At 43.2% G+C, this 27,814-nt stretch overlaps 1 protein-coding gene across 2 annotated transcripts in view; it reads right to left on the reverse strand.

Moving 5' to 3' along the window:
- Positions 1-11,755: 11,755 nt before the first annotated feature.
- Positions 11,756-27,814, reverse strand: part of MREG (melanoregulin) — a 63,013-nt gene continuing 46,954 nt past the window's right edge. For both annotated transcript variants that reach the window (XM_053215759.1, XM_015066701.3), the window contains exons 3-5: positions 16,166-16,256; positions 14,665-14,828; positions 11,756-13,363 (exon numbers count right to left, since the gene is read on the reverse strand). In XM_053215759.1, the coding sequence (XP_053071734.1) occupies positions 13,229-13,363; positions 14,665-14,828; positions 16,166-16,256 (390 nt within the window). In that variant the 3' untranslated portion in view covers positions 11,756-13,228. The remainder of the gene's footprint in view (positions 13,364-14,664; positions 14,829-16,165; positions 16,257-27,814) is intronic.

The raw sequence follows: 27,814 nt of genomic DNA on the forward strand, positions 1-27,814 counted from the left end.
TTTAGAGCCCATAATCCAACTCCAGAGCACCTGCTCTCAACCACTCTGCTACACCCTCCTCTCAATTCCTAGCCCGCTTATTGCCCAGGACCAACAAAACTCTCAGAAGAGCCAGTAATTTGCCTGGCACGGCCACAGTCTTGTGAGAACCTGCCGCCTCTCCCAGAGGGCCATGCTGCGAAAAGAAAGACCAAAGTTAAGTTAGATCCCTTTGAGGTTTACCCTTCTATGGGAAACCATTTCTCAGGCCATGTGAGCTTAAAGGTTGCTGTAAAGTTTCAAGAGCCGTCACAAGACAAAATTTCCCTACCTCCACTCATGGTGGAGCTCCATCCCCCACCTTTAAATTCCTTCCAAATTCGTTGGGTTCCTGATTCCTTGTGGGACCACAGCTAGAGCCACCACAAGCGGGATCTTAACAGGTACTGTCTGTGTGGATCAAGTTCCCTGCAGTAGCTCACTTGAACGTCATAACAAACGTCTTTCCCATTCTGCTCCAGAGAAAACTGAAGGTTAGTAAGGCCATCCACCTTGTTGGTGACAAAGCTGAAATCTAAGTGTAAAAATCTGTGCTTTTAACTATTAAGATAAACTGTCCCCTTGGCCAGCTATGGTGTCACTGGTCTTTGTGGTGAAATTGCGGCTGCCCACACCTGAAGCAGCAAACAACATGCTAAGACCGCAGCCTTTGCTGTAGAAAGCACTCGTGTCATGCCAACGGCTCACTCTTAGGCTACTCTTGGTACCACTGGTTCCAAACCACAAGCATTTCCCAGTGTTCCAATTTGGGGGAGGGTGGTGGAGACATAAGAAATAGCTTGTTTTGTTTTCTTCTTTTTGTGTCTCCTCATTCTACAAGTCAGCTGTAAGCACATAGTGTCAAAGGAGTAGGGAGACATCAGTGACAAACCAAGCCTCCCCTCTATCACTGATCCTTTGTTCTTGAATTAAATTCTGCCTCTTGACTCTCTCTTCTCTCGGGATCTGATCTTTCCTCATTCACCCTCTCAGTCAATATTTCGTTGATTTCTTCCATATGCCAGCCACTCCAGGAGGCACTGGGGATAGAATCATGGGCAAAAATAGATGTGGTACTTGCCTGCTTCATGGAGCTTGCAGTTTATGGAGTAGACAATCATTAATCTAATCACTACACGAATAGAGTCAAGATGACAGCTGTGTTAAGGACCATCAAGGAAAAGTGCAAGATGCACAGTGGGACCCAAGCTAGTCTGCAGGATTGGGGAAGGCTTTGTTGATGAACATATGTTGAGCCGAAACATAAAGATCTGAAGAACAAATAGGAGGTAAGAGCAGTAATCAGCTAAGGGAAGGAGATGGAGTAGAGGGGACCAGAGAGAATGTTCCAGAGAGAACAGCAGGTGCGCAGGCTGTGAAGTGGGAAGAAGGAGCAGAGCGTGTCTCCGCCACGAAAGGGACCTGTCGTAGCTTCCAAAACTGCAGAACCTTATGGGCATGTGTAGGAATTTGGGGTTTTTTCTTAAGAATATTGCTTTTGGCAGGAGGGGACATGAACCCATTTGCATTTTTAGAAGATCACTTCACTGTGAAAGAATGAATGGAAGGATGCAGAGAAGGCACGGACTATTTGCAGAATATAAACGCACCCCAGGCAGTAGCCCCCCCAAAGCAGATACTGCTGACTGCATGCCCAATCACCATACTCCCAGGATTCTGGTTGAGTGCAAGGTGGTTATGGGCTCAGTTAAAATTCTGCACCTTCTCAGACTCCCTTTTAGTCATGGCTAGACCAGTGACTCAGTTTTAACCAATTCTATTTTATAAGTGGAACTCTTTTTTATTTATTTATTTATTTATTTATTTATTTATTTTTGAGAGACAGAGACAGAGCATGAGCAGGGGAGGGGGGGAGAGAGAGAGAGAGAGAGAGAGATACAGAATCCGAAGCAGGCTCCAGGCTCTGAGCTGTTTGTTAGCACAGAGCACGACACGGGGCTCGAACTCACGAACTGCAAGACCATGACCTGAGCTAAAGTCGGACGCTCAACCGACTGAACCACCCGGGCGCCCGCCCCATAGGTGGAACTCTTTTAGGCAGGCACAGCTCACAGGCCCTAGGCCTTCTCCTTCCCTGAATATAGAAGCTAAGACTGGAGGTAGCCACCCTCTTATGGCCATGAGAATTAAAGTCACACGTTGAGGAGCAGGAAGCAAGCCACAAACTGCACAGTCGATGCATGGTCTGTCCAATCCCAGAATTCTTGTTGCATTAGACAAAGAAGGCCCTATTGCGGAGGGTTCGCTACTATTCACAGCTGGGCCCGATCGTTGCCTCACCCACTGATCCCTCAAACATCCTCACACTTGCCTGCCTTCCAGAGTGAACACAGCATCCGATCGTTCTCCAAACATGCTCCAGATGTCACCTGCATTGAGGCCCCTGAAGGGGGAGGAGTTCAAACCGCAGCCTCTCTGCCAAGTAAGCAAGGGTGTCGTTGCCGTGCTAAGTCACGTGGATATGTGTACCTTCTGTATGAGAGGATGAAAATGGCACTTCACCTCTGTGGTCTTCCTCCCCATCTAATCACAAGAAAAAATATCAGACAAACCCCAACTGAAGTACATTCTGCAAAACACTTGACCATTATCCTCAAAAACAAGGGAAGTCTGAGAAACTGCCATGCCCGAGAGGAGCCTAAGGCACAACCATTAAATGTAATGTGGTATCCTGGATGGAATCCTGGAATAGAAGGAGGGCATTAGGCAAAAACTAAGGAAATGTGAAAAAGTATAAACTTTAGTCAATAATAATGTATCCATATTAGTTCACTAGATATGATAAATGCACCATACTCATGGAAGATGTTAATCACATGGTAAACTTTAGTGGGGTGTATAGAGACCTGCTATACTGTCTTTACAATTTTACTGCAAATCTCAAACTACGCTGATATTAAAATTTTATTAAAATGATATTCCCAGGGGCGCCTGGGTGGCCCAGTCAGTTGAGCGTCCGACTCTTGGTTTCGACTCAGGTCATGATCTCACAGTTTCATGGGCTTGAGCCCTGCATCAGGCTCTGTGCTGGCAGTGCTTGGGATTCTCTATCTCCCTCTCTCTCTTCCCCTCCCCCACTCATCCTATCTCTATCTCTCTCAAAATAAAATCAAATAGTAAAATAACAAAATGTCCCAGTCTCCATGCTACTGTTACAGAATCATACTATCTTTGAGTGGAACCTGGGCACCTGCCTATCTACAAGACCCTCAAGTTTGAAAACTACTAGTTTGAGCCTAATCTGGGATCCCTGCTGCGCTTGAAAGGCAAGACCCTTCAGGTCATCTGCTCAGCTGCCACAGAGTAAAATGCAGACCTTTTAACCGAGAGGGATGTCCAGGATATCTATAGTTACTGTTCAGCTTCTAGAACAAAGCAGGCAGTTCCTTTATTGTGTGTATTTTATTGACACCAAACGGATAGAAGTCACCAGTCCCATTCTTTGTCCCCAAACTGGGTTTGAACCTCTGCAGTAATAATGCTAATTTTTATTTCTAATAAAGTATCTGGGCTGCATTTTTGTACCTCTGTTATTAATAAAGCAAACATTTGATGATTTGATTTTTCTTACTTCCTGGCTCCCACTGTTGCCACTGTATCTTGGAATAAAAGAGTAACAAAACCAATATTTATGAATGTTTTCCAAGGCTCTATGAAAATTTTTCACCAGGCTTGAAAGAAAGAAATCATTATTTTTTGTAATGGATTTCTGACAGGGATATCCAGAAATGCAGCAATTCATTAGCTGCATTCAGATATATCAGAACCAAATTATATTGCAAAATGTAGCAATGCATGCAGCACCGGAGGAAGGCAGCAAGGCAAAAAAAGGAAGAAAATTAACCTAGAGACCAGAGACCCAGATAGTAAGCCATGTCACGGTTACTTGCTAGCTGTGTCCTTTTGGAGAAGGAACCCGAACTCGATCTCTGCATCAGGAAAATGAGCAGTTTGGCATAAATCACTTGTATAAGATCCCTCTGCCCTCTGGAATTTTGAATCTGAGACTTTAAAGCCGGGAATTAGTCTTGTACCTAATATCCCAATATTAAGACCTGTATTTGTAAACTCAAAATAATTCATAACTAACCATTCAGTATCTAATCCTAAAATAGAGGTATAAAACTGAGGCAGTCTTAATCCTTGAGAATTATAACCCACCAAATGAACCAAGGAGACACAGCCAGTATTCTATTTGGCCTCTGTTTCGGATGCTGCCGTGTGGGACCGTGACAGACCGAAGGATGAAAGCTGACAACTAATAGAGAACAAAAAATCCCCATGAAACAGATGTTTTAAACATGAAGAAGCGGGTGTTGATATTTATTGATACCTGGCTGCTGCCTAGATTCACATTGTTGAGACTTCAAAGTAGGAGTCCTCCCCACAAAGGACAAAGGAAACAGACAAGTCACAAAAGAAAGAAAAGCGTGGTAAACAAACACATGGAGGAATGTTCACCCTAATAAACAGACGTGCCAATTAAGTTAACAAGAAGGTACCTTTTTTTTTCTTTGCCAGTTTTTTTTTTCCTGGTGTATGTTCCAATGAAAACAAAGATAGGGTGAAATTATATTTTCATACATCACTGCTCGATAGAGCAGAAATTGTTACAAATCTTTTGGAAAATATTTGATGAGGTCCGTAAAGAATGATTTAAATAACCATGCCCTTTGATTCTGTAATCCCACCAATACCACAGAACAAAGCAACGCGCAAAAAGATGTTCATTGCGGAGAAAAAGTAAAAACACCTCTAAATGTCCAAAAATACATTAAAGGTTGTAAAATGTGTTACATCTACTCAATTTACTGTTGCACAGCTTTGTAAAAATCATGCTCTCGGAGGCTACTTAGTGATGAAAAATGTTGATGTTTATGACCTGTGAAATGTGGTAAAATGTCAGCTCATGTATATATCTTTGGCTTACACAATGTTTTAAAATTTTTAATTTGGTAACCAACATTTTTAAATTGATAAAACTTACATAAATTTACATAAAATTCAGTTCTTCTAAAAAAAATCAGAATAACTGACAGAACTGAGTCTATTTGCATAACATCAATCATTTGGAGCTGAGGAGTGATGTTTCCTTTACTTTTTTGTTAATGTTTATTTATTTTTGAGAGGCAGAGACAGAGAGAGACAGAATGTGAGCCGGTGAGGGGCAGAGAGGGGGAGACACAGAATCCGAAGCAGGCTCCAGGCTCTGAGCTATCAGCACAGAGCCCGACGTGGAGCTCGAACTCACAAACTGTGATATGATCTGAGCGAAGTTGGGCGCTCAACCGACTGAACCACCCAGGTGCCCCTAACTGTTTCCTTTAGAAAAGAAACATATGAACCCCTTTGATCCACAGTGCCCACTCAGTGACCCTTGGAGCATTGAAGTTCATGACCCACTGAAATTTAATAATCAGGATATAAAGTTGTACATATAAATTTCAAATATGCACATGAAAAACAACGAAATCTTCCAAAATGTTATGAATGACTGTATTTGAATATAGTATTACGTTTGTTTTGTTTTCTTTCTATTTTAAAATTTTCTGCCTCACTTTCAAATTTTAAAAATGGGCTTGAGGGGCACCTGGATGGCTTTGTTGGTTAAGCATCCAACTTCGTCTCCGGTCATGATCTCACAGTTCATGAGTTCAAGCCCACGTTGGGCTCTGTGCTGACAGGTTGAAGCCTGCAGCCTGCTTCAGATTCTGTGTCTCCCTCTTTCTGCCCCACCCCTGCTCAGGCTCTGTCTATCTCTCAGAAATAAATAAATTATGAAAAAAAATTTGAATGGGTTAGAAATTGACCCGTCAGTGTAACTTTTCATCAAATGCCCAGTCTTTTAGTGAATATCAGTGTTCTCCAGCAATTACAAGAGGAAGGTGAAGAACATAGGTCTCCTCCCACAAGAGCTTGCAACCAGATGGTATGAAAGTGAATCTTAGTCCAAATTCTTCCAAACATACGGCACTTACGAGCCAGGAACTACACATTGGTTTCCTATAATGCCAGAGAATTCCCCCTTTCTTTTCTCAAGACCCTCAATATTGAAATGAAAGTTTGAAAGAAACTTGAGTAAAAGTTTCATTCTTAGGTAGACGCAACAATACCCAATAACCACATCAGACAACAGAGTGTTGTCAGCAGGCAGACAAAGGACATTTAGAGCTCTCGGCCTTGAGCACTGCTGGGTTTAACAGGTTCTTAACACCGTCTTCCTGCTAAGATGATGGAGCCAGACAGCCTTTCTAGCTAACCACTTGTCTAGACCACTACTCATTTCATAAGTGGAAAATCATTCTGAACATGCTTTATGCAATTTAATGAACCTTTTGGTGTATTTTTGATAAAGATCATTGAAATGATTGAACAACCATCTTTGGGAAGTGGATTCCTAATTAGAATACTTCACATGCTAACCACACGTCTCTAGATTTATGATGAAACTCACTTAACATATTTCACACTGCTAATGCTGAACAATTTGTAAAGTAAATTGCTACCTAAAAACTACAACTCTTAGCTTTTGAAAAAGGAATGGGTCTACAGGTCTGTGCTTTATCTATTATAAATGTCATAATTTAATTTTGTATTTACAATACTGTTCTTTCTAAATTTAATCTCACTTGGGACCCCTGGCTGGCTCAGTCAGTAGAGCATGCAACTCTTGATCTTGGGGGCATGAGTTCAAGCCCCATGTTGGGTGCAGAGTTTACTTAAAGTTAATCTCACCAAATAATTAGAATATAAATCAGTACAAAATCAAATTAACTCCATTTAGATACTAAATGATTAAACGATGAGACTCAAGCTAAGACTTGGCTCCCTCAGTTTTCCACATTCCACTATCTTAAATTTTTTTTTTTAACGTTTATTTTTGAGACAGAAAGAGACAGAGCATGAACATGGGAGGGTCAGAGACAGAGGGAGACACAGAATCCGAAACAGGCTCCAGGCTCTGAGCTGTCAGCACAGAGCCCGACGCGGGGCTCAAACTCACGGACCGTGAGATCATGACCTGAGCCGAAGTCGGATGCTTAACCGACTGAGCCACCCAGGCGCCCCAACATTCCACTCTCTTAAACCCATGCATTAAGGGATTTGAAAATTGAGATGCCAAGTATCCTTTTGTAGGGTGTCAAAACAGAACATGGCATAGTACTCTGGAAGCAAATAGTAACACTTCTTGACACTGTAAACTGAAAGTTCAAAGTGGCTGGCCATTTTAACTCTGTGCATGGTAGTGACTCGGAAATTGAGAATACTCCTTTCAGTGCAACTTAATCAAATTTAAACATATTTCTTGTGTTATTAGTGATGGAAAGTTGTCTGAAAAAAATGAATAAATGCATTAATCCAATGGAAAAGAAGCTGTGCCATGATGCCATGATGCCTCTGTGATCACTGAAGAGTAATCAGATAAACTAGTTTCTGCAGCTGTCAATGCCGACCTCTTCCAGGAGCTACTGATTTTAAACTGATAACCCCTAGTGAAACTTAAATGTAATGTCTTAGCTAAAGAAAAATCACTTTTATGACAGTCTTTAAAAACCACTTAACCAAGGGTGCCTGGGTGGCTAAGTGGGTAAAGCATCTGACTTGGCCTCAGGTTATGATCTCACGGTTTGAGTTCAAGACCCCACGTCAGGCTCTGTGCTGGCAGCTCAGAGCCTGGAGCCTGCTTTGGATTCTCTGCCTCCCTTGCTCTCTGCCCCTCCCCTGCTCTCTCTCCCAAAAATAAACATTAAAAGTTTAAAAAAAAAAAAAAATTTAACCACTTATGTTAAATGAATTGACAGATCGTGATATCCACCCAAGATAAAAATTTTTTAAAATAATGTCCTGATTTCAAAGATAAATACATTTTTTAAATAATTTGCAACTAAATAATATGTATTTCAGTAGATAAATGCTCTGGCTTGGTTTAGTAACAATAAATCACTATGTATGTGTCATATACAAGTGCAAACTTGGGTATTGTATTGTTGACTCAGATAGTGTCACAATCAAGTTCCCTGGAAAAAAGATTTTGAAATGGAGATGGCCAGGCAAGAAGTTATTAGCAAATCCCTATGGAGAAAATATTGGGTAAATGTTATTGAAATGGAGTCACAACAAAGGCCTCAGCCAATCTAATTGGGATCTCCGAAGCTGGGATTACCCTTCATACACCTGTACCAACTAATCAGTCAATGGACAAAGGGTGCTCCCAGAAAAGGGGTGGGGGAGGGGGACCGTGGGAGAGGTAGCTCTCACCAGTTTATGGCAATTCCCAGAGACAGACTCATCTGAGAGCTTAAGCACCAGTATTGCCAGCCGCTGAAGGAGTATTTCAGCCCCCAAAAGGGCAAGGCCTGAGCAGTGGCTCACATCCTCTGCCACAGTCCACCCCTGTGATGCTCAGATCCACGTGTTCTTTATGGCAAGTTCTGGGAAAGGCTCCTCCATGAGCCTGCTGCATTTGTCTTGCTGGGGAAAATCAAATGAAGAAGGCTAATTGGACAACTCACAGCCCCACTGTCCGAAGCTGGTCTCAAGGCCACACTGCCACTTCTCATCATCTCTCTCTTCTAGATTCCTGAACTCAAAACTGCCAAGGCCATCAAAAAGAAGGGAAGTCTGAGAAACTATCTTAGGCAAAAGGAACCTCAGGGACATAATGACTCAATGCAATATGGCGTCCTGCATGGGATCCTGACAGGAAAAGACACTGGGCAAAAACTAGTATCTGAATAAACTATGTAATTAATCATAAGAATGTATTAACATTGGCTCATTAGATGTGACAAATGAACTACATTAAGGTAATATGTTAACAGTAGGGGAACCTTGGTGTGAGGCACATAGCACCATTGTACAATCTTTGTGACTTTTCTGTAAATCTAACAGTATCCTAAAACTAAGTTTATTTTTTAAAAATGACAAGGAAGGGGTGCCTGGGTGGCTCAGTCAGTTAAGCTTCTGACTCTCGATTTCAGCTCAGGTCATTATCTCATGTTTCGTGAGATCGAGCCCCCTCATTGGGATTCTCTCTACCCCTCCCCCTCTCATTCTCTCTCTCTCAATAATAATAATAAGGAAAGAATTGGACTACTGCTAGACCTTGACTTTATACCTTGGTGGGTCTGATAAAAACCCAGCTCATGATGAGTTTTTCAAATGATGTGTAATTCTCACCTGCAAATGGTATGGCATGCCCAGAAACTTAGAGGTCTGTGTTGTCATTCTCCTATTGAGTTTTCCATAAATTCCACAGGGCATCTTTTCTTATCCCCAAGACTGTTAACACCAAAGATGTCTACAGGGTTTTAGCGTGGACCTGTTTTGGAGCCTCTTCCTGCCCTAAACCTCCCTCAGAGGTCTAAGTTTTTCACATCACCCAGCTGTACGGGGTGGAACAGTGTTTCCAGGTGAGAACATAAAAAGGCCTACTAGGCATTCTGCTGCCTTCTTAGCAGGGGGAGGTGAAAGATGAAATAAACTGACCTTTCCTTTGGGGAAGATATTCCAACAATGCCCCTGGCCACTGGACCCCTAAAACCTTCACTGAAGTGATAGAGACTTCGTAAGATTTACCTCCCATCCTCTGAAGTGTGTGTCTTTTGCCAAGGCCTCCATGCATTTGCCACTTCATACTCCTCAGGTCTGATGTCATTGAGATAGATGACCAATGTGATATTCTGCAGAATGTCCACATGGTATCTGTCCCTTTGGATTATATTATAACAGAGGGTGGGACACTCTAGCTCTAGAGCAAGTCCATAAATATATACTGTTGTCCATCTCAAATGAATGCAAACTCTTTCTGATCTGCCTTTCTGATGAGTGTGGAAAGAACATATTTGCCAGATCAATGGCCACATTCCAGGTAGCTGAGTCTGTGTTAATTTGTTCTTACAAAGATTCCACATCCAGCTCAGCAGCTACAATTAGGGCAACCACGTGATTGAGTCTTCAATACTCCACTTTCATTCTCTGGAATCCATCTAGTTTTCATAAGGGCTAGTATGGTAAATTAAATGGAGTTGTGGTCAAGACCAACACTCTAGAAACCTTTAGGTCTTTACGGGTAGTACTAACCTCTGCCATTTCCCAGGGATGCAATATTGATTTGGGTTTACTATTTTGGCCAGGGGATAGAGTAGTTTCAGAGGCCTCTACTAAGCTTTCCTACTAAGACATTAGTTTTTAACCCACAGACCAAGAAATTAATGGTGGTCTTGCCAAGTCCCAAATACATTCAACCCAATAACTTATTCTGGAAGTGGAGAGATAGATCCATGGAATCAATGGACCTACTGTGGGCTAGACCTAAGATAGGACTCTATAAATCCCATATGCCCCATTCTAAAAAGCACACTATTATGATACTCTAGTCCCTGAGCGTCAGTGTCATCTTGCACGTTGTGTCCCACATCCTCAGAGTGTTTTTTACACTTCCTTCCCCGGTGTACAGTAAATCTAGGTAAATAACCACAGGTCCCTTTGAGGAAGGACTAGGGGAAACATTGCCATATATACTTGGAGTTGCAAAGTCCCCCTTCTTGGGGATCCAGACTTTTCTTCAGTCAGTAGTTTTTGGTCTGGAAGACAGCCAAGGTCTGGAAACTTGGCAAGAGATCAGAACTCTTTGTTGGGGTTAGCTGTGCCCTACCTATCTCCGGGTCATCCATCCTTGAGCTCTTTTGATGGCATAGGTTGAGCAATATTCTTATTGGCTACCCATCTGTTCTGCCCATAGGGACATTATGTTCTATTAACCATCTCCAACCCTCTCTGCAGGTACCTCTCCGACCTGGCCTCTCATTATGGTAATTGTGCACACTTCGCTTCTGTGCCACCAGGCCCCTCTTCATCCATCCCCGTTGCTATCAGTGAGCCCACTTCTGGAACAGCATCTGGACTACAGGCCTACCACTGAGCTTCTCAGTGATGCTGGTGCCCCCTCACCATGGTCAGTATGTCCACTGTGGTTTCCTGGGTGGCCTTCCACCTTTAAGGAAGCATAAATACTTTATTGTTTACTGCAAGAATATCCATTAAACAGGATATCCATCAATTCCTGATGTGCAAATTACAGAGATTTCCCTCTGGTGCACATTAAAATAAATAACTTTTAATGTGGAAATTCCCACTCATCTACCACCTTAAATCACTGTACATACACAGATGAACATTTGAGAAGTACTACACTGGCCAACAGGGAGACATTTCAACAGTAGGAAAACCCTCCAGCCACCTGCACATCTGTGGATCTGGGCCCTGCTGAACACCGTGTAAGTTCCGGAACGCTACCTCAGTCACCCTTGAGCCTGTCATGTACTTCGATGTCCCCTAGACTTGAGCACAGATCTGCCCCTTTGAATGACTTTAGGATGAGGGAAGGTCCTTAAATCCATTTGCCTATCAGTTTCTTTACCCTTTAATTTAAAGGGATTATGGAAAGAATTATCTGTTCCTTATTTCTTGGAACTATAACACACATCCAACTGAAAAGTAAACAGAAAAACTTTTTAATTCCTTCCAAGGAAAATTTCCTGGATAACTCCATGTTTTTCATAATCATTGGTACATTCTCATCCTTATTCATTACCAAAAACAAAGACAATGATGACAATGTATTCTTCATAGATGCAAACATCTCATCAAAAAAGGCAGAAGGGCAAAACACAAATTATGAGGACAGAAATGAAAACAATACAATTTTCAAAGATTTTTGTTCATTTTTGTTTTTATTTGTTTATTTCACTGTTTATATGTTTATCTCGCGAGAGCCTACAGAAGTGAGGGAAATTATCTGCAGGCTAATTTTAAACAACACAAGAGAGAGATTAAGCATTAAATATAAAAAATAAAACTTTTAGCTTACTTGCTAAACTAGAAAGAATCTTCCTGAAACATGTCAGTTAATCTGGTCTACAATGCATTAATAAATGGAGAACGTGTGTCTCCTCTAACAGATACTTCAAACATTGTGTGCACTACCGAAAGAGCTATTCAGAAAGTTTTCAAGTCATGATCCCCTGGACAGACTAATTCAAGTTCCTTTTCACCTGAAGTTAGAAGAGCAAAGTCTGTAAAAGTAAAAATATCGCCATTGTTCTCAGCAATCTATGGGTAAATCCTACAGGTTCTGAAAGTCTTTTCAATAACATGAACCATGATTTCCTGGCAACCTCCTTCCTTAAGTGGCAAGTAACTTTTGAGGCTGGACTTCTCAGTCTGTGGCTAGAAGCAAGCTGTAATTCAGCACTGCTCCATCTTGGAAATCCTCTTCTGAATGGAAGAAAGTACAGCAATGACCTTCTTCCGTGCAATATTGCCTGCAGACGCAGAGACACAAGTCTGTGCTAAAGGTCACTGGGCAGGTACAACTCTCAGCCAAGACGCCAGAAACAGATTAAAGAGAAGAGAAGGAAGTGGAGGTCAAACATTCCAGTGTACAGATGCTATTCCAGATAAAATATCAAGGGCTTGGGGTCTAGAAATGGATAGTATGCAAAAATGAGGTAACCAGGTATTGCTAATATTTAGAATTTAAGACGCGTGTCCCACAACTGAAGACAGAGCTGAAGGAAGCTCTGCCTGGGATCGATCTATTTGGAACTCCCTTCTGAGCAGCACTCTTAGATATTCCCATCATCTACCGTATCTAAACCTCTGAATACATAACTCATATTCAAAATGATGCCTCTGACACCTCCAAGGTCCTGGAGGATCTTCCAAATCCAAGAAAGGTCACATAATGCCTGGCGTTATTTTGGCATTACCCTATATTATATAATAATTATTTAAAATTCAGTAATCCATATTTGGGCTCAACAATAGCTCTATCAATCTTATTGTTTTCCTAACTAGAGCACCCCATTCCCCCAATAGGCTTAGTGACAAGAGTTTATTGTACAACCAAAACCCAAATGGGGACAATGGGCTCTTGAAATCCAATCCCCCATGAGGAAATATCACCCTAACTCCCTGATGCAAGATCACCAGGCTGTTTCAATGCAACCTGAACTTTTCCTACAGTGGCATCCTCATGAAGACCAGATATCCAAACCCCTAGTTTTTTATAGGATTTAGAATCATTTTTCACTTAACTGGCCCTCCACGTGCTTACAGTCTCCTGTATGCATTTGTCCCACTTGGGCTGGCTGTTGTGTCCCCGTGGGGAATCCCAGCCTCTCCTTTAGGGACTTGGAAATGGAAGGTAGTGCAGTTCTTTCTGGCCATCTGCCAGGTTTGGGACCCCAGGTTTCTTGGGATAAGTTCGACTGGCAATTTTAAAGAACTCTTCTGCTGCATCAAGAGCAATAAGACGGTCCTGCCAAAGATTTAAAAATACAAATGTTGTCAAGATGGGAACGAAGCCACGTCAATGGGAAAACAATCTAAACACGACCATACACCCAGCCTAGAAATAATCATGGGCAAGCAAAACACATCTTAAATTTTTCTCAACAAATTTAGAGATATCCCTTCACCGTTTGCTTACATTATTCAAGAAACACTCTACATTCTTAGCGCCCCTTCAAACCCTTTGTTAATCTTAGGTTATGTAAACAATGCTTCTTGAATCTCTTTGACCTACAAGTGATTCAAAAAGCTGACTACGTAGCAGAATTAGCTGGAAAGTACAGATTCTTTTTTTTTTTTTTTAATTTTTTAACGTTTACTCATTTTAGAGAGACAGAGACAGAACCTGAGCAGGGTAGAGGCAGAGAGAGAGAGACACACACACACAGAATTGGAAGCAGGCTCCAGGCTCTGAGCGGTCAGCCCAGAGCCCGACCTGGGGACCAAACCCACAAACCGTGAGATCACGACCTGAGCCAAAGTCAGACGCTCAACTGACTGAGCCACCCAGGTGCCCCTAGAAAGTACAGATTCTTTGAGCCACAACCAAGCCTTAATACGTCTGAGTGCAATTCAGAAATCTGCACGTGTAAAGCCCTTCCTGTGGTTCTGATGTAGCTAGATCCTGGAAACCCGTTCACGACATGCCAGCCTCATCTGCCAGCTCAAACTGGGTATTGCCACCAGTGCTGGAATAAAAAATTTAAAAAAACACATAAAATAACAAAATAAAAATAAAAAATAAAATAAAACAAAATAAAATGCATAAAAATAAAATTAAAATTAAAAAATACACATAAAAAAATCACACCCACTTGGGGTGCCCGGGCAGCTAAGTTGGTTAAGCGTCCGACTTCAGCCAAAGACATGATCTCAGCCTTCCCGAGTTTGAGCCCCGCGTCGGGTTCTGTGCTGACAGCTCAGAGCCTGGAGCCTGTTTCGGATTCTGTGTCTCCCTCTCTCTCTCTGCCCCTTCCCCACTCACACTCTATCTCTCTCAAAAATAAACATTAATTTTTTTTTTTTTTTTAAATCACATCCACTTGGGATGCCTGGGTGGCTCACTTGATTGATTGTCCGACTCTTCATTTTGGCTCAGGTCATGATCTCAAGGTTCAGTTCCTAGGATGGAGCCCCAAGTCAGGCTCCGTGCTGACAGCTGAATCCCTGCTTAAGATTCTTTCTCTCTGCCTCTCTCTCTGCCCCTTCCCAGCTCACATTCTCTCTCTCAAAATAAATAAACTTATATATATATATATATCCACTTACCACAACAAAGAGATATCTCTCCGAGAGCTCCCAACTTGCTGGAAAAATATTGGTTTCCTCAGCCAATCTTAACAATATCTCCCGAGCTTTCCTTGTGTTTTTGGAATCACTGATGGTGCTGAGTTTCGTCACTGACAACAAAGAGTCTGCTTCCTTTTGAAAGCCTGTGGGGAAAAAAAATTTATCCCTCGTGTAAAAGCAGTCACAGGACACGGTGGTCCTGCAGGAGATTAAGAAGGCACCCAAATGTGGGTTCCAAACACACAGCGGAAGCCAAGGCACCTCTCCATGTGCTACTTTCCAGGTCACTATGATCAGCGGGGTCTTTAATTAAAGCTCATTTGAGGTTTCTTCTTGTTTAATTTTTTTCCTTAGCTTTTGCCTCAGAGGTAAGCCTCAGTTTGCTTGCTGCCTTTTTTTTAATTATTATTTTGTGATTGAAATCCTCCCTCCCAGTCCCTGCTCTGCACCTACCTGCCTTCACAGTTTGGGAGCTACAAAGTGGCCCCCACCTCCAGGCCTTCTCTTCCCCAAGTCCTGATTCCCTTCCCCGGGGCAATAGGGTTGCCTGGTTAAAATTACTCACCCAAAATATGAAAGACTCAGCAATTTATACCCTCCTGGAGTAACTAAAAAGGAGACAATTAACTCCCAATAATATTGAGTCAATTAAGAGGGCTAGAGGTCCAGCCCATCCCACTATATCCCAATAAAGCAATAGAGTAAGCAACTGGGTACACCATGCTTGAAAAGTTATGACGCCAAAGTGAGTGTCATGGTGTCTTTCAAGGCAGAAGGATTAGGGACTTCAAAACTGATAAATTCACTTTTATTTTTTAAAGTTTATTTATTTTGGGGGGAGGGGAGGCAGAGAGAGATACTTGTTTACAGGATCATGACCCTGGCAGAATTAACAAAATCAATACCCAACATCTGCTCTGATGCCACAGGTGTTTATCTGAACTCTGAAGATTTTCTACCTTTTAGTCCTTCTGTAAGTCTACACTGAGTTTTGCTGTCTCTCCTGCAAACAATATTTCTTCCCACCTGCCTCGTCTTACAAAGCTACTACTAATTGCCCAACCACGCTCATCTAATTCAGTGACATAATCTAATCTAATCGTAGTCACAATCTAATGCCAAAAACATACAATGACTTCTAATTCAATGACACAATCTAATCTAATCATGATCCTAATCTGATGCCAAAAACATTCAGTGGTAGTGCCCACACGACTCCCCTGTCCTATGATACTCCATTGAGGACAGATGGCATAACACATGGCAAACTATGCCCTCAGGATATCGGTTGGTGTAACAGAAACATCAGATGTTTATGCTTGAGGATACAAGGCGGATAGGATTGGGAAAATAATTAGTACACAGTAGCTTTAACCAGCCAGTTATCAATATGACTTTTATAAAAACCATGCAGAAGAAAGGGAAGAGGAATGATCACCACTAGTTATTTGTATCATGTCATAATCACTTCCGGACTCACCTAAATCTTCTAAAATGCGTTTCCACCTATTCCTCACTTCCCTTCGAATCTGTCGCAGGGTGTAGATATCATAGTTGAGTTTTTGCCACTCCTGTAGGAAAATAAAAATTCAGTTTTATTTTTACCCTTTGGCCTACACTGCTATCTAATTCCCAAACATACGCTAGAGACATGTGTGGCTCTCCTCTTCACTAAGCATCAAAACCTTTCTTATTTTTCTTTAATTTTTTAAGTGTATTTACTTATTTTGAGAGAGAGAGAGACAGAGAAAGCAATAAGGGGAGGAGCAGAGAGAGAGAATCCCAAGCAGGCTGACAGCATGGAGCCCCACACGGGGCTCGAACTCACAAACCGAGAGATCATGACCTGAACCAAAACCAAGAATCGGACGCTTAATGGACTGAGCCACCCTTTCTAAAAGGAGAAAGGCGCTCCTTCAAAACCGTTCTAAAAGGCGAAAAGGACACGAGTGAGAAGAGAGTCAAGAGGAATCCGTCAGCTACCAATTCTGGGGAATGTGCTGTAGTGGGTGATATGACATACTGTATACATAAATGATCCTAATTAAATTCTTCACATTGCCTGGTCTCTCAGTTGCAGTGATCTTGCCTGTAAAGTGGGGATAACAATAGTGATGATTTCATTCAAGACTTATAAGATTAAAGGTATGTAAAAGCACAATGTCTGCACACAGTGAGCACCCAATAAAATCTCTGTATGACTAGAGCCATTTTGTACATGAACAAACTAAGGCCCGTGAGTTGGTACTTGAATCCAGGTCTGACCCCAAAGTTCATGAGAAAAATGACACATACAAAGAATTTATTTCTTCCTTTATTATCAGAATAAAGTAGACCCAGGAATCCCAGGCATCTTGATTGCCAGCCAATGTTTTTTTCACCATATCTCAGCATTGCTCTCTTTCCCTTACATTCCATGACAGGGTGGATCTTTCAAGCATTCAGCAGAATGATTAAAAAGCTCTCATTCTGAAAACTTCCATCTTATGGGCAGTGGGCCAGCATGTTGGTCCCAAAACAGAACTTGAATCTTTCAGGAGTATTAGAATCTTCATTAAGCTAAGTGTTTCTTTTAAATATCATGGAAATATATTTTTAAGGAGCCTTATTGATACAGAACAGTCATCTTATAGCGTATACCTTTTCCTTTTAGCAAAAACATTAACTACACAGCTATTCTAACCACAGTTTAAAAGAACATCATTCTTAATGTTCAATTTAAGACTCAAGTATGTGATATTCTGACTCGTCTAACTGCACATTTCAATGATGCCACTATTTCCCTATCACGTTCCCTTCAAGGCTGGCCTTGCTCATTGCTAATCAACTTTCTTGACTGGTTAAGATAAATTGATTTAGCTGCCATTCCCAAATATTTATAGATACCACTTTGAAAATGAAAAGCCAGCAAAATAAAGAGTGTTTTGTGATGACTGCATCTTAGATCTTGTAGCTAGGGATATGCGAACAAAAGGGCATAGGATTTCAGCTATCCCCTACTGGAAACAGTAAGGGGTGAATTTGAGTACTTTTTCTTGGCCCCCTTCTATTTTTTTTTTTTTTTGACTGAAGGAGTGTATGTACATATGTGGGCAAGACTCTGTGGCAACTGGGGTCAGGGATAAAGTCTGTGACCCTGGAAGAAAGCAAGGTTAACTGGATCATCTCAGAAATATGAAACCCTCACCTCACCTTTAGCATCATGTTAAATCCCATGATATACATAATCCCTACAGAGTAGAGTGTATAAATTGGGGGGGGGGGGAACTCAAGTATTGTCATTTTCATTAGATGGACCTCAATGTACCAAAGTGGCCATTCAGTATATAGCATCTTGGAAAAGAACATGGGTGCTGGAGCCATACTGCCCAGGTTTGGGTCCCAGCTCCATTATTTATTAACAGCCCGACTTTGGGCAAATTCAAAACCACATCTAATGGCCTTGTATGCATAGAGGGATAATAATGCTACCTACCTCATAGGCGTATTCTAAGGATCCAATGTGTTAAATGCAAGCCCTAAAGGTGGCGTTTGGTGCCCATTCTCCTCCAAATCACAATTAAGAAACAATCCTCCAGGACTCAGGATGACTTCTTTTGTGAGGATCAAGGATACACACATTCTATTGTACAGTATCTCGTTGTGAGGACCTCCAGAAGTAAAATTTCTCTGCTCTTAGCAGCAGGTACAGCTTTACTTTTCTTGAAAACTGGTGCATCATTCTGGACATTGTGAATTTTATAACTCATCAGTCTCCAATAGGTGAAAATACAGAGTCCTTTCGTGGAAAATTGATAGAATTTCATATGCATTTTTGAATGACCGAAATTTCGAGCTACACTTATGTCTTTATTCATGTTTTGGTTTTTATCCCTCATTTTCTGGTCTGTGCTCTCTCACTGTCTTTTCATGTGAGTTGCTTAGGTCCTTTCTGATGGAAAGAAGACCGTAAATAAATAAACTATTACACAGAGCAGCATCGCACTGATTCTCAAGGAAACGGACCCTCCTTCAATGGAAAGTGATGAGATTCTCAGTCACACTTGACTGGCAACACCCTACATGATGGATCCTCAGACCTCAAATTATGAATCACACCACTAGGTGGCTTCATTAACTTACGATTCAAGGTCTCAGAGGCGTTTTCTCATCCTATGCTGATGCCTTAGAACTTGTTTCCTCAACTCGATGTGGCCAGATCTTTGTTTTCAGAGACCCAGCATCACAGGGTCATCCAAGCTTCAGACTTTTTTTTTTTTAATATTTTTATTTATTTTTGAGACAGAGACAGAGCATGAGCAGGGGAGGGGCAGAGAGAGAGGGAGACACAGAATCCAAAGCAGGCTCCAGGCTCTGAGCTGTCAGCACAGAGCCTGACGCGGGGCTCGAACTCACAGACTGAGGTCATGACCTGAGCTGAAGTCGGACGCTTAACCGACTGAGCCACCCAGGCGCCCCCAGACTTTTTTTTTTAACTTTTCTCGTCTTGCTGTCCATCTGTCAACTATTTTGCTATTCCTAAATGCCAACACTTAATGTCACACGAATTCATTCTGTTTCAGTGTCTGTTACTCTGATAAGTGTTTGATGGAGAAGCAACACCGTGACATTGAAATATCTGCTAAGGACGGATCCGCGCACGATGCATCAACTGACTTGCACATGGTAGGTGCTTGTGAATGGAGGTGAAGGTGAAGATTAATGGAATAAAACCCTGCATTTCATATATATGTATTATTACTGCCTTCTTTTGACAGAAGAGTCATGGATAATCACATACGAAAGTATCTGGAAGTTCTGTGCAAAATTTAAAGTTCTAAAACCAGAAGAAGCATGGGTAAGGTTTTATCTAAGAATTGGCTTTTGATAAAATAAATGATGAGAGGAATTTGAATTTGTCTTTAACATATGAACCCAGGGGCACCTGGGTGGCTCAGTCTGTTAAGCATCTGACTCTTGATTTCAGCTCAATTCATTATCTCAAAATTCATGAGATTGAGCCCTGCTTGGGGCTCCCTGATGGCAGCTCAGAGCCTGCCTGCTTGGGATTCTCTCTCTCCCTCTCACTCTGTCCCTGCCCCACTCACAATCTCTCTCTCTCTCTCAAAATAAACAAACTTGAAAAAAATATATGACTCCAAAAAACAGAATCTAAATCTAAATGCTACAAATGGTGATACACAAATCTTACAACTAAAAAAACTCACCAACTCCCTGGTTCTAGAGATAAGCAAGTCTCATGGTGTCCGTCTACAATTTTAACTCGTCACAATGTGTTTTCAGATAAATAACTCAAAATTAACAAAGATCAATTAAATCTTCTTCACAAGTGAGCTGAAATTCAAATCCACTAGACATCAAAAGTTGAAGTCTTATTTTCTAAAATAATCTTTTGTTTGTCTTCTCATAAAATCAGATGTAATATGTTGTGCTCGTCAGTGGTCAGAAACTTTAACAATAAGTAAATTAGCAAAGGTGTAATAAGAGAAATAGCACAGAATGGATTTCATAAGACACTTGGGAGCCAAGTCCAAGTGAAAGACATGTGATTGAAGCGAGTAACTGAAGGTGCTCAAAGCAGATTCTTGATGAGTCTCTCCTCTCTGGTTGTTGGCCCATTAGATTCGAGCCAGATAAGAAGGCTGAGGCAGAACAAAGGTCAGTCTCCTGCAGCCATCAACAGCCAGCACACGTCCAGATTTCACTCCCATGAGCTTGGCCTGACCTTGAGTTCTGACAGAAGCCCTCAGGGTCATTTCCTCATGCACAAAACAAAAACCGTTCATTCTCATCCGTACCATATTACTGTGAGGTTGTGGATGAATGGGACAGTTTAAAAGTATTTCACATTTCTTTCTAAAAAAGGTGATTTATACATGTAGAGAAATGTACTCTAATAAGAGGCTACATATATTTTAAGTCATCTTAAACTCAGGCACAATTTCAAAAGTATCAACTTATTTTTTTTAATGTTTATTTATTTATTTTGAGAAAGAGAGAGAGAAGCAAGAGCATGTGTGAATGGGAGAGAGGCAGAGAGAGGGGGAGAGGGAGAATCCCAAGCAGGCTCCACGCTGTCAGCACAGAGCCCAATGTAAGGGCTGGATCCCATGAACCATGAGATCATGACCTGAGCTGAGATCAAGTCAGACACTCAACTGACTGAGCCATTCAAGCACTCCAGCTTATATTTAGTTATAAAAATAATAGAATCACATAGAAGTAAAAACTCAAAGAGGGGCACCTTGGTGGCTCAGTCAGTTAAGCGTCCGACTTTGGCTCAGGTCATGATCTCGCGGTTCGTGAGTTCAAGCCCCGCATCAGGCTCTGTGCTGCCAGCTGAGAACCCGGAGCCTGCTTCTGATTCTGTGTCTCCCTCTCTCTCTGCCCCTCCCCTACCCATGCTCTATCTCTCTCTCAAAAATAAATAAGCATTAAAAAAAAAAAAAGAAACAAAAACTCAAAGAGGACATAACGGTCTAAAATGAAAACTAAGTTTTCTTTCCCATCCTGTTTCTTGTCTATTCCTCAGTAACCACTTCTTCCTCCTCCTTCCCCTCCCCCTTCTTGTTCTCCTTCCTCTTCCTACTCCTCCTCTTCATCTCCTACTCTGGTAGCTACCTCCATAACTCCAAATATTAGGCTTACATTTTCAATTTCTCATGTATAAACTTTAAACTTTCTTTGTACTGCCTGCTATAGACAATGAGTAATTTAGTTTCTCCATCTCTCTCTCTCTCTCTTTCCTTCCAGATCATTCTCTAACTTGACTTTTTGACCACCTGGTATAGACAAACACAAAATTATAATAGGTATATATATATTTGTTTTACTGAAAATGGACCCCTAAACATTTACAATATTTTGTAATGCTGTATTGCATTAATCCAAATACTGATCAAAAAGAAGTGATAATCTCTGTCCTCTGCACAGAACTACTGGGGAAATGCCCGAAGAGGCATTTTGTCAAACGGTGGCACAGCCAGGAGAGTACCCAAGACGAGATGAGGTGAGGTGCTTGGAAACCAAGTCGTGGTGGCCTGGCTGACGGATCTGCAAACTAGGGGGCTTTGGGAGTATGTGATAGCATCCTTCAAGCTTAAGCAGTTGCTGTAAGGTAGAAAGATTCCTTTTCTTTTCTCTATATACACTCAAAATGCAGGACTAAGACCAACAGGTAGAAGCCCCAAGAAGGAAGATCAAAGTAAGAAGAAACTTTCTATTCAGAATGAAGTCTTTGTAAGATAATGAGCCCTTCATCATGGGACCTCTAAGGGATACTTTCTATAAGAGATAGACCACCGGTGACACTTGAACAGCTCAGGGATTAGGAGTGCCAACCTCCTCAGCAGTCAAAAATCCATGTATCACTTTGATTCCCCCAAAACTGACCTACTAATAGCTTCCTACTGACTAGAAGCCTTACTGATAAGATAAACCATCGATTACCACAAACTTGGCATGTTATGTGTATTATGTAGTGTATTCTTATAACAAAGTAAGCCAGAGAAAGAAAATATTATTAAAATAGAAGAAAATACATTTACAGTACTGCACTGCATTTATTGAAAAAATCCCTTAGATAAGTGGACCTGTGCAATTCAAACTCATGTTGTCCCTGGGCCAACTGTATATAATTTTAAATTTCTAGAAATAGAATTTCTGTAGGCTCTTTTGATGTAATATTTTTTCCTATATCAACTGACAAAATCCAAAAGGATTTGAAGGCATTTATAAAAAAACAGAGATAGATAGATAGATAGACAGATAGATAAGTAGATAGATAGAATGTTTATAGAGCACTTGCTCCTTTCCAGGCATTACTCTAAGCTCTTTACATGGTTTACTCAGGTAATTCTCATAACATGTGTTACTCCGGGCAATGCATATTATTATACATCTCAAGAATGAGGAAACTGAGGTAACTTGCCCGAGTGCATACTAGTAAGTGAAACCTGGGACTTCACATCCCGGCTTGTGGCTGTGGGGCCAATGCACTTAGCCACTGTCCACATTACCCTCTAAAACAGGAAGGGAGGGCTGGGTGGCCAGGTGGGAAGGGAGCGAAGGAAGTAGAGGAAGAGAACAAAAGAACAGCTGATAAGAGAAGGAACCAACCTGAAGCCACAGCAGCTGTGCCTGAGGAGGAACCAAGAAAACACAATCCAAGTCTTGGGAGAGAACTTTTCTACAGACAAAGTTTTCCCAGGTTCTAGCCAAGAAGGCTACCAAGCCCAAGAACATCTTTTCCAAGGGTTGGCTTCCTGGGACTTAATGCTCTGGTCCTTCCTTTGGGGACTTCAGTTCTGTCTCCTGTCCAGAGAACAAGCGGAAAGGAGCTCAACCCCCTCCCACTTTCCCCCACCCTTTCTTCCCCACACTCCCTCCTGTCCCCCCCCCCCCCCGTTCCCATGTCCTCTCTGAGGAGGGAGACAAAGACAAAATCGTCCCCTCCAAGGCACGTGGAGGCGCGTGGTGAGGGAGGGGTAGCCCAAGCTGCAAAGGTTTGAGGTTCTGAGGACCAAGGAGAAAAGGTCAATATTTTGGCCTGAACGGTGTCTGTCTGCAACAGAGAGCCGTGAAACTCCCCATACTTTTCTGAAACTATGCTTCAGGCTCCAAGACTGAGGAAAACCCTAAGTGTCTCAGACTGACCAGAGGTACTTCCCCTGCTCCTCTCCCTTGCCGCCCCACCTCTCAGTCTGAAAGGAAGCCAGCCACATTATCCCCCCTTCCTTGGAAAAGTCCCTGGAGAGCATGCAGCCCTCTTCTGCCACACTTGCAGGATTACAGGGTTACAAGGATGCCTGATTCAGAATCCCAGCCACGTCCTCCCCAGAGCTCACATGACAGACGGCTGGTTCAACGCACTCATGTGATGGGCTTCCTCCTCCCAGAGTTAACCAGCAGGCAGCTTTAAACAGACACCCAAAAGCTTGGCCTCATGTGCCACATCCAGGAAAAAGGATTTTAGAAGGAACTGGCTCACTCTTCTTAAAAGGACAGCTGGGTCACTGACGCAAGCAGCCCCTGTACCCCGCTGGCTTCCTCAAACTCCATCCCATTCCCCAGGCCCCTCCCTCACTGCCAGATGGCTCGGCCTGGGGAGCTTCCACTTGCTGTTGTCACTTCCTCATCCCCCACCCACTCACCAGCCCCGGGCAGTCGGCCCCCGTCAGATCCATTACCCACAGAAAGCGCTAAGGTGTTTTCCCCACCTTCTCATCTCACTAGTGACCAGTCAGGGGTGGCTCTTGTCCCCTCCCGTGGCCTTTGCCCTACCTAAAGCATGGATTCCTGATGGCCATCCCCGTGTAACATGCCTCTCCGGAGAAAGGGAAGAAGGAACGCACCTCTGAGAAGTGCCCACTCAGTGCAGGAGGCATGGACTCATCCACCAGCCTCCATCCTGATATTATCAGAGGTCCGGTATCTCCCTGGAGTCTGCAGCAGCAGGTCTGAGATTTGGGGTCTGCTGCCTCAGAGTGTACCCCCCAGCTGATCTCCCTCCCCCCCGCCCCCCTCCCTTTCCTTGGCAGCCTCCTCTTCTCCCTTTGCCTCTTCCTCCCTTGCCATTCTGCACCAAGGCTCTGTCTTGGGCCTTCTTCTCATCTCCATCTGCCCGGATGATTTCCCCCAGCACCTCAGCTCTGTAGGTTACTCCCAGTCTCCTGCTTTTTCCTGACCCCAAGCCTCAGCTTCAAGTCTCTCCTGGCCCCTCCTTGGGCTGTCTGTCTACAGAACCCACGAGACTCCCTGCCAGCCTCCCCGAGGCAGCGCCCTCCCTCCCATGCGCCAAGCCTGGTTCTCTGCTGCCCGCTCCCCTTCAGGCCAGCCCTCCCAATCCAAACCAGTCATCTGCTCCTGCTGATTTGCCCTCTGCCACACGATTCCCACCGCGTCAGCCTTAACTGGCCTGCATAGCTGCAAACTCACTGGTTCCTCTGCTTCCAGAAGCTAATGTCTCCCAACCAGCTGTCTTCAAGCGCTCTGCTCAAAAACTTTGGTGGTGCCCCACCTCTTACTGAATAAAGCTGCAATCCAGATCAGGCTCGCCATGCTCTGACTATCCAGTCTCCTTTGGCCACGTCCTGCCACACGTGTGAGCCCCTGCCACACAGGACCACCAGTCTATTCTTGAGCACACTTTGGACCTGTGTGCCTTTGACCACGTTCACTCACCTGCTCACTCAGCCATCTAAATCCTATTTACTCTTCAAGGTTTGGCTCCAATATCACCACCTTCAGAAGCCTTTGCCTTTCTAACCAATCGAAAGTAATTGTTTTATCTTTTGAAATTCCTCAGCCCCTTTATGAAAACTGTTGTAGAGATATTTATGGTATAGACATTGGTATAAAGGTATTTGCAATGTCCCCTTTGCTACTAGATTGTAGGGTCCTTGGGTACAGGAACCTGGATTCATCCCTATCTTACACAATTTTCTGTACACAGCAGTGCCCCACGGGGCTTCTGAATTCAAAGAAATATGACAAATCACATCCAAACTAAATTCTGCCAGTGACTCAGTGCCTATTTTAATCTAGAAACCGACACTAAATCTTATCAGAAAAAGTCACTTGGGTTCTCATCTATGCCTTTTGTGGACAAGGCTGGATTATATAACCAAGATATGTTGATTTCCCTATTTTTGGGAAATGATAAATTCGAGAAAGGTGGAATTAAACAAAATAATCCAGTCACCTCTTCCATTCTGTGCCTGATCAAGCATTTGATATTTGAAAAGTTGTTTTCACGTATGTCTCTTTACATGATAACAGCTGTTGAGGCTGCCCTGATGTCAGGCTCCCTCCCAGGGACTCTCCAGGTGTTGTTCTGTCATCATCAAGTCCAGGGACAGTTTTATGGGGCCCTTTCTAGCCACATGTTAAGAGAGGCTCTGGGAGTTTAAGTAACTCAGTTGAGATCCCACAGCTCTTAGGAGGAGAACCTAACATTTAAACTCAAGTCTGTCTGACTCTATAACCCATGCTCCTCCTGGTATCCTATGCTGCCACTCAATTAGGCCCAAGTTTAGCCAGCTACATTGTCCTTTCCGGTCACCAGTATGGCAACTGGGACACAAAGAAAGAAATGGAACATAACATGCAGAGACTTCCATTCCAAACATGGCTTTCGGCACAGCCGCCCAAGTCCAGGATACACAGAGGCCGCCTCCTCTGTCTCAGTCTACCCCTTGTCGACACACTCCTCGATGCCCTGCAGCCAGAGGAAAGATCATGCGACCAGATCCCAGGGCAAGGGTCAGGCTCAGGAGACCTGGGCAGGAAGGGAGGCCACGGCCGATTATACAGAGGAGCTTTCTTTAAACACAGCTGGTTCTGGACCGTGTCAAGGCCACCCACCCAGGAGGGGCATCCTCTTTCAGGACTATAAAAGCCTATTTTCTCCACCCGCCAGATATGGTGCGTAAGTGAGAAAGATAGGATTGTATTTCACTGTTCCTAGACATCCAGGCCGCTCATTAGCCCTCTGCCTCCACCTCGGCCCAAATGGCACAGGATCAAATGACAGAGCAGAGAAACTCAGCATAATAGAGGATAAACAACAGATGAGATGAACCTTGGAGGATGGGGTAGTAAGGAGTGGTGGCCAAGGAGGGCACAGGGACCTGGCACTTAGGGCCTTGGGGGCTCCAGGGCCTGGAGGGGCCTCCAATGGCTCCCAACAGTGGCTGGCTTTATCGCTTCAGCCCGGACATCTCAACAGTCTGGAGCACTCACTCCAGGAAAGGTCTATTTCTACCTAGAGTCTACAGAAATGAGCCTTTTCAGCTGGGGAGGTCAGGGTCCCGCGCTATTATCTCTCTCCATGTTTGATCAGACCCACCTCTTTAGTGACATAAGAACAAAACTCTTGGTTTGTTACAGATTTGCATCTAGCTCTCCTCCCTACTGACCTTCCAGAGCTATCTACTTGCCCTTCTTCTGAATCCCAGGGAAAGCTAGGCCTCAGTGGGGTTCACAATACCCCCAGTCTAGGACCAGCCTGCTGGGCTGACCACTAGGCCCTGAGGCCACACCCCAGATGCTCTGATACTTAAAAGATAGCAAAGCAAACCTTTTCTAAGGTCTGGCAGTTTGGGCAGCCTGCCTCTATATACCACTCAGAGTCTCAAACCCCTAACACCCATCCTGGAGTTACTGCTTGGAGCACCTCGGAAAGGGACATCCTTACCCTGGTTGCCAATGCTGTCCAACTGCAATGCTCATGTGTTTTGACCCAGAACTAAAACAAGAATTTTGACCTAGAACAAGTCACACGTAAATGCCAAGCAATGCCTTTCCAACTCTCCCTGTTTATTTTTATGCCACAGCTCCACTGGAGTTCTGGAATCAGACTGCTTTGCAGCCAGAAGCCCCTGACCTAATTCTTTATCTGGTTTTAACCAGATTAAGCCAAAGGCTAGCTCTCAGCTCCTGCTGCCAAAGTCTGCCAGCAAAGCCATGAAACGAACTGGACTTCTGAGCAATGAGATTGCAAGTCAGTTTTGTCTAATTTGGGGGGTTCCAGCCCACTTCCGGCTTCAGAGTTAGGAGAAGGGCCAAACTCTGGATGTGATTTGGCTGATGCTGCAGGTGGGAAGAATCAGAGCATGGAGTTTGCATGTGACATTGTTATTCCTAATCAACTAGCTGGAGCCAGCTCAGCGTTCTGCTGCTCTCATCACTGCAGGGGGGGGACCATTAGTTGCCATCACCAAAAGCAAAGAATAATAAGTCTAAATTCCTGTTCATGGAGAAGAAAGGGGGACTTAAATTTCTGGCAAGGCAGAAATAACTAAATCATTCAATGACGTTAAGCAGTGTACCCTTGAGGAAGGCTGCGTCTTCCAAGTACGGAGGCAAGGTTAGATTTAAGGATGGGTTGTCTGAATCCAGAGTCTAGAAGACACGCACGATCCAGCTACCTTCAGCATCCAGCCCTGTGCTGTCCAATTCGGCAACCAGCTGCCCCGCATGGCTAGTAAGCACTCTGAGAGCTGCTGGTCCGAATCGAGTGGCTAGTCTGTTCCTTTTATTGCTAGCGTGTCTTTCAGTTTAACAAAGTGGTTTCCACCTACAATCTCAGTTAACTGATACCTACACCTACACAAATGTCCTATTACTT

The sequence above is a fragment of the Acinonyx jubatus genome, chromosome C1 (genome assembly GCF_027475565.1).
Source record: "Acinonyx jubatus isolate Ajub_Pintada_27869175 chromosome C1, VMU_Ajub_asm_v1.0, whole genome shotgun sequence".
Taxonomy (NCBI): Eukaryota; Metazoa; Chordata; class Mammalia; order Carnivora; family Felidae; genus Acinonyx; species Acinonyx jubatus.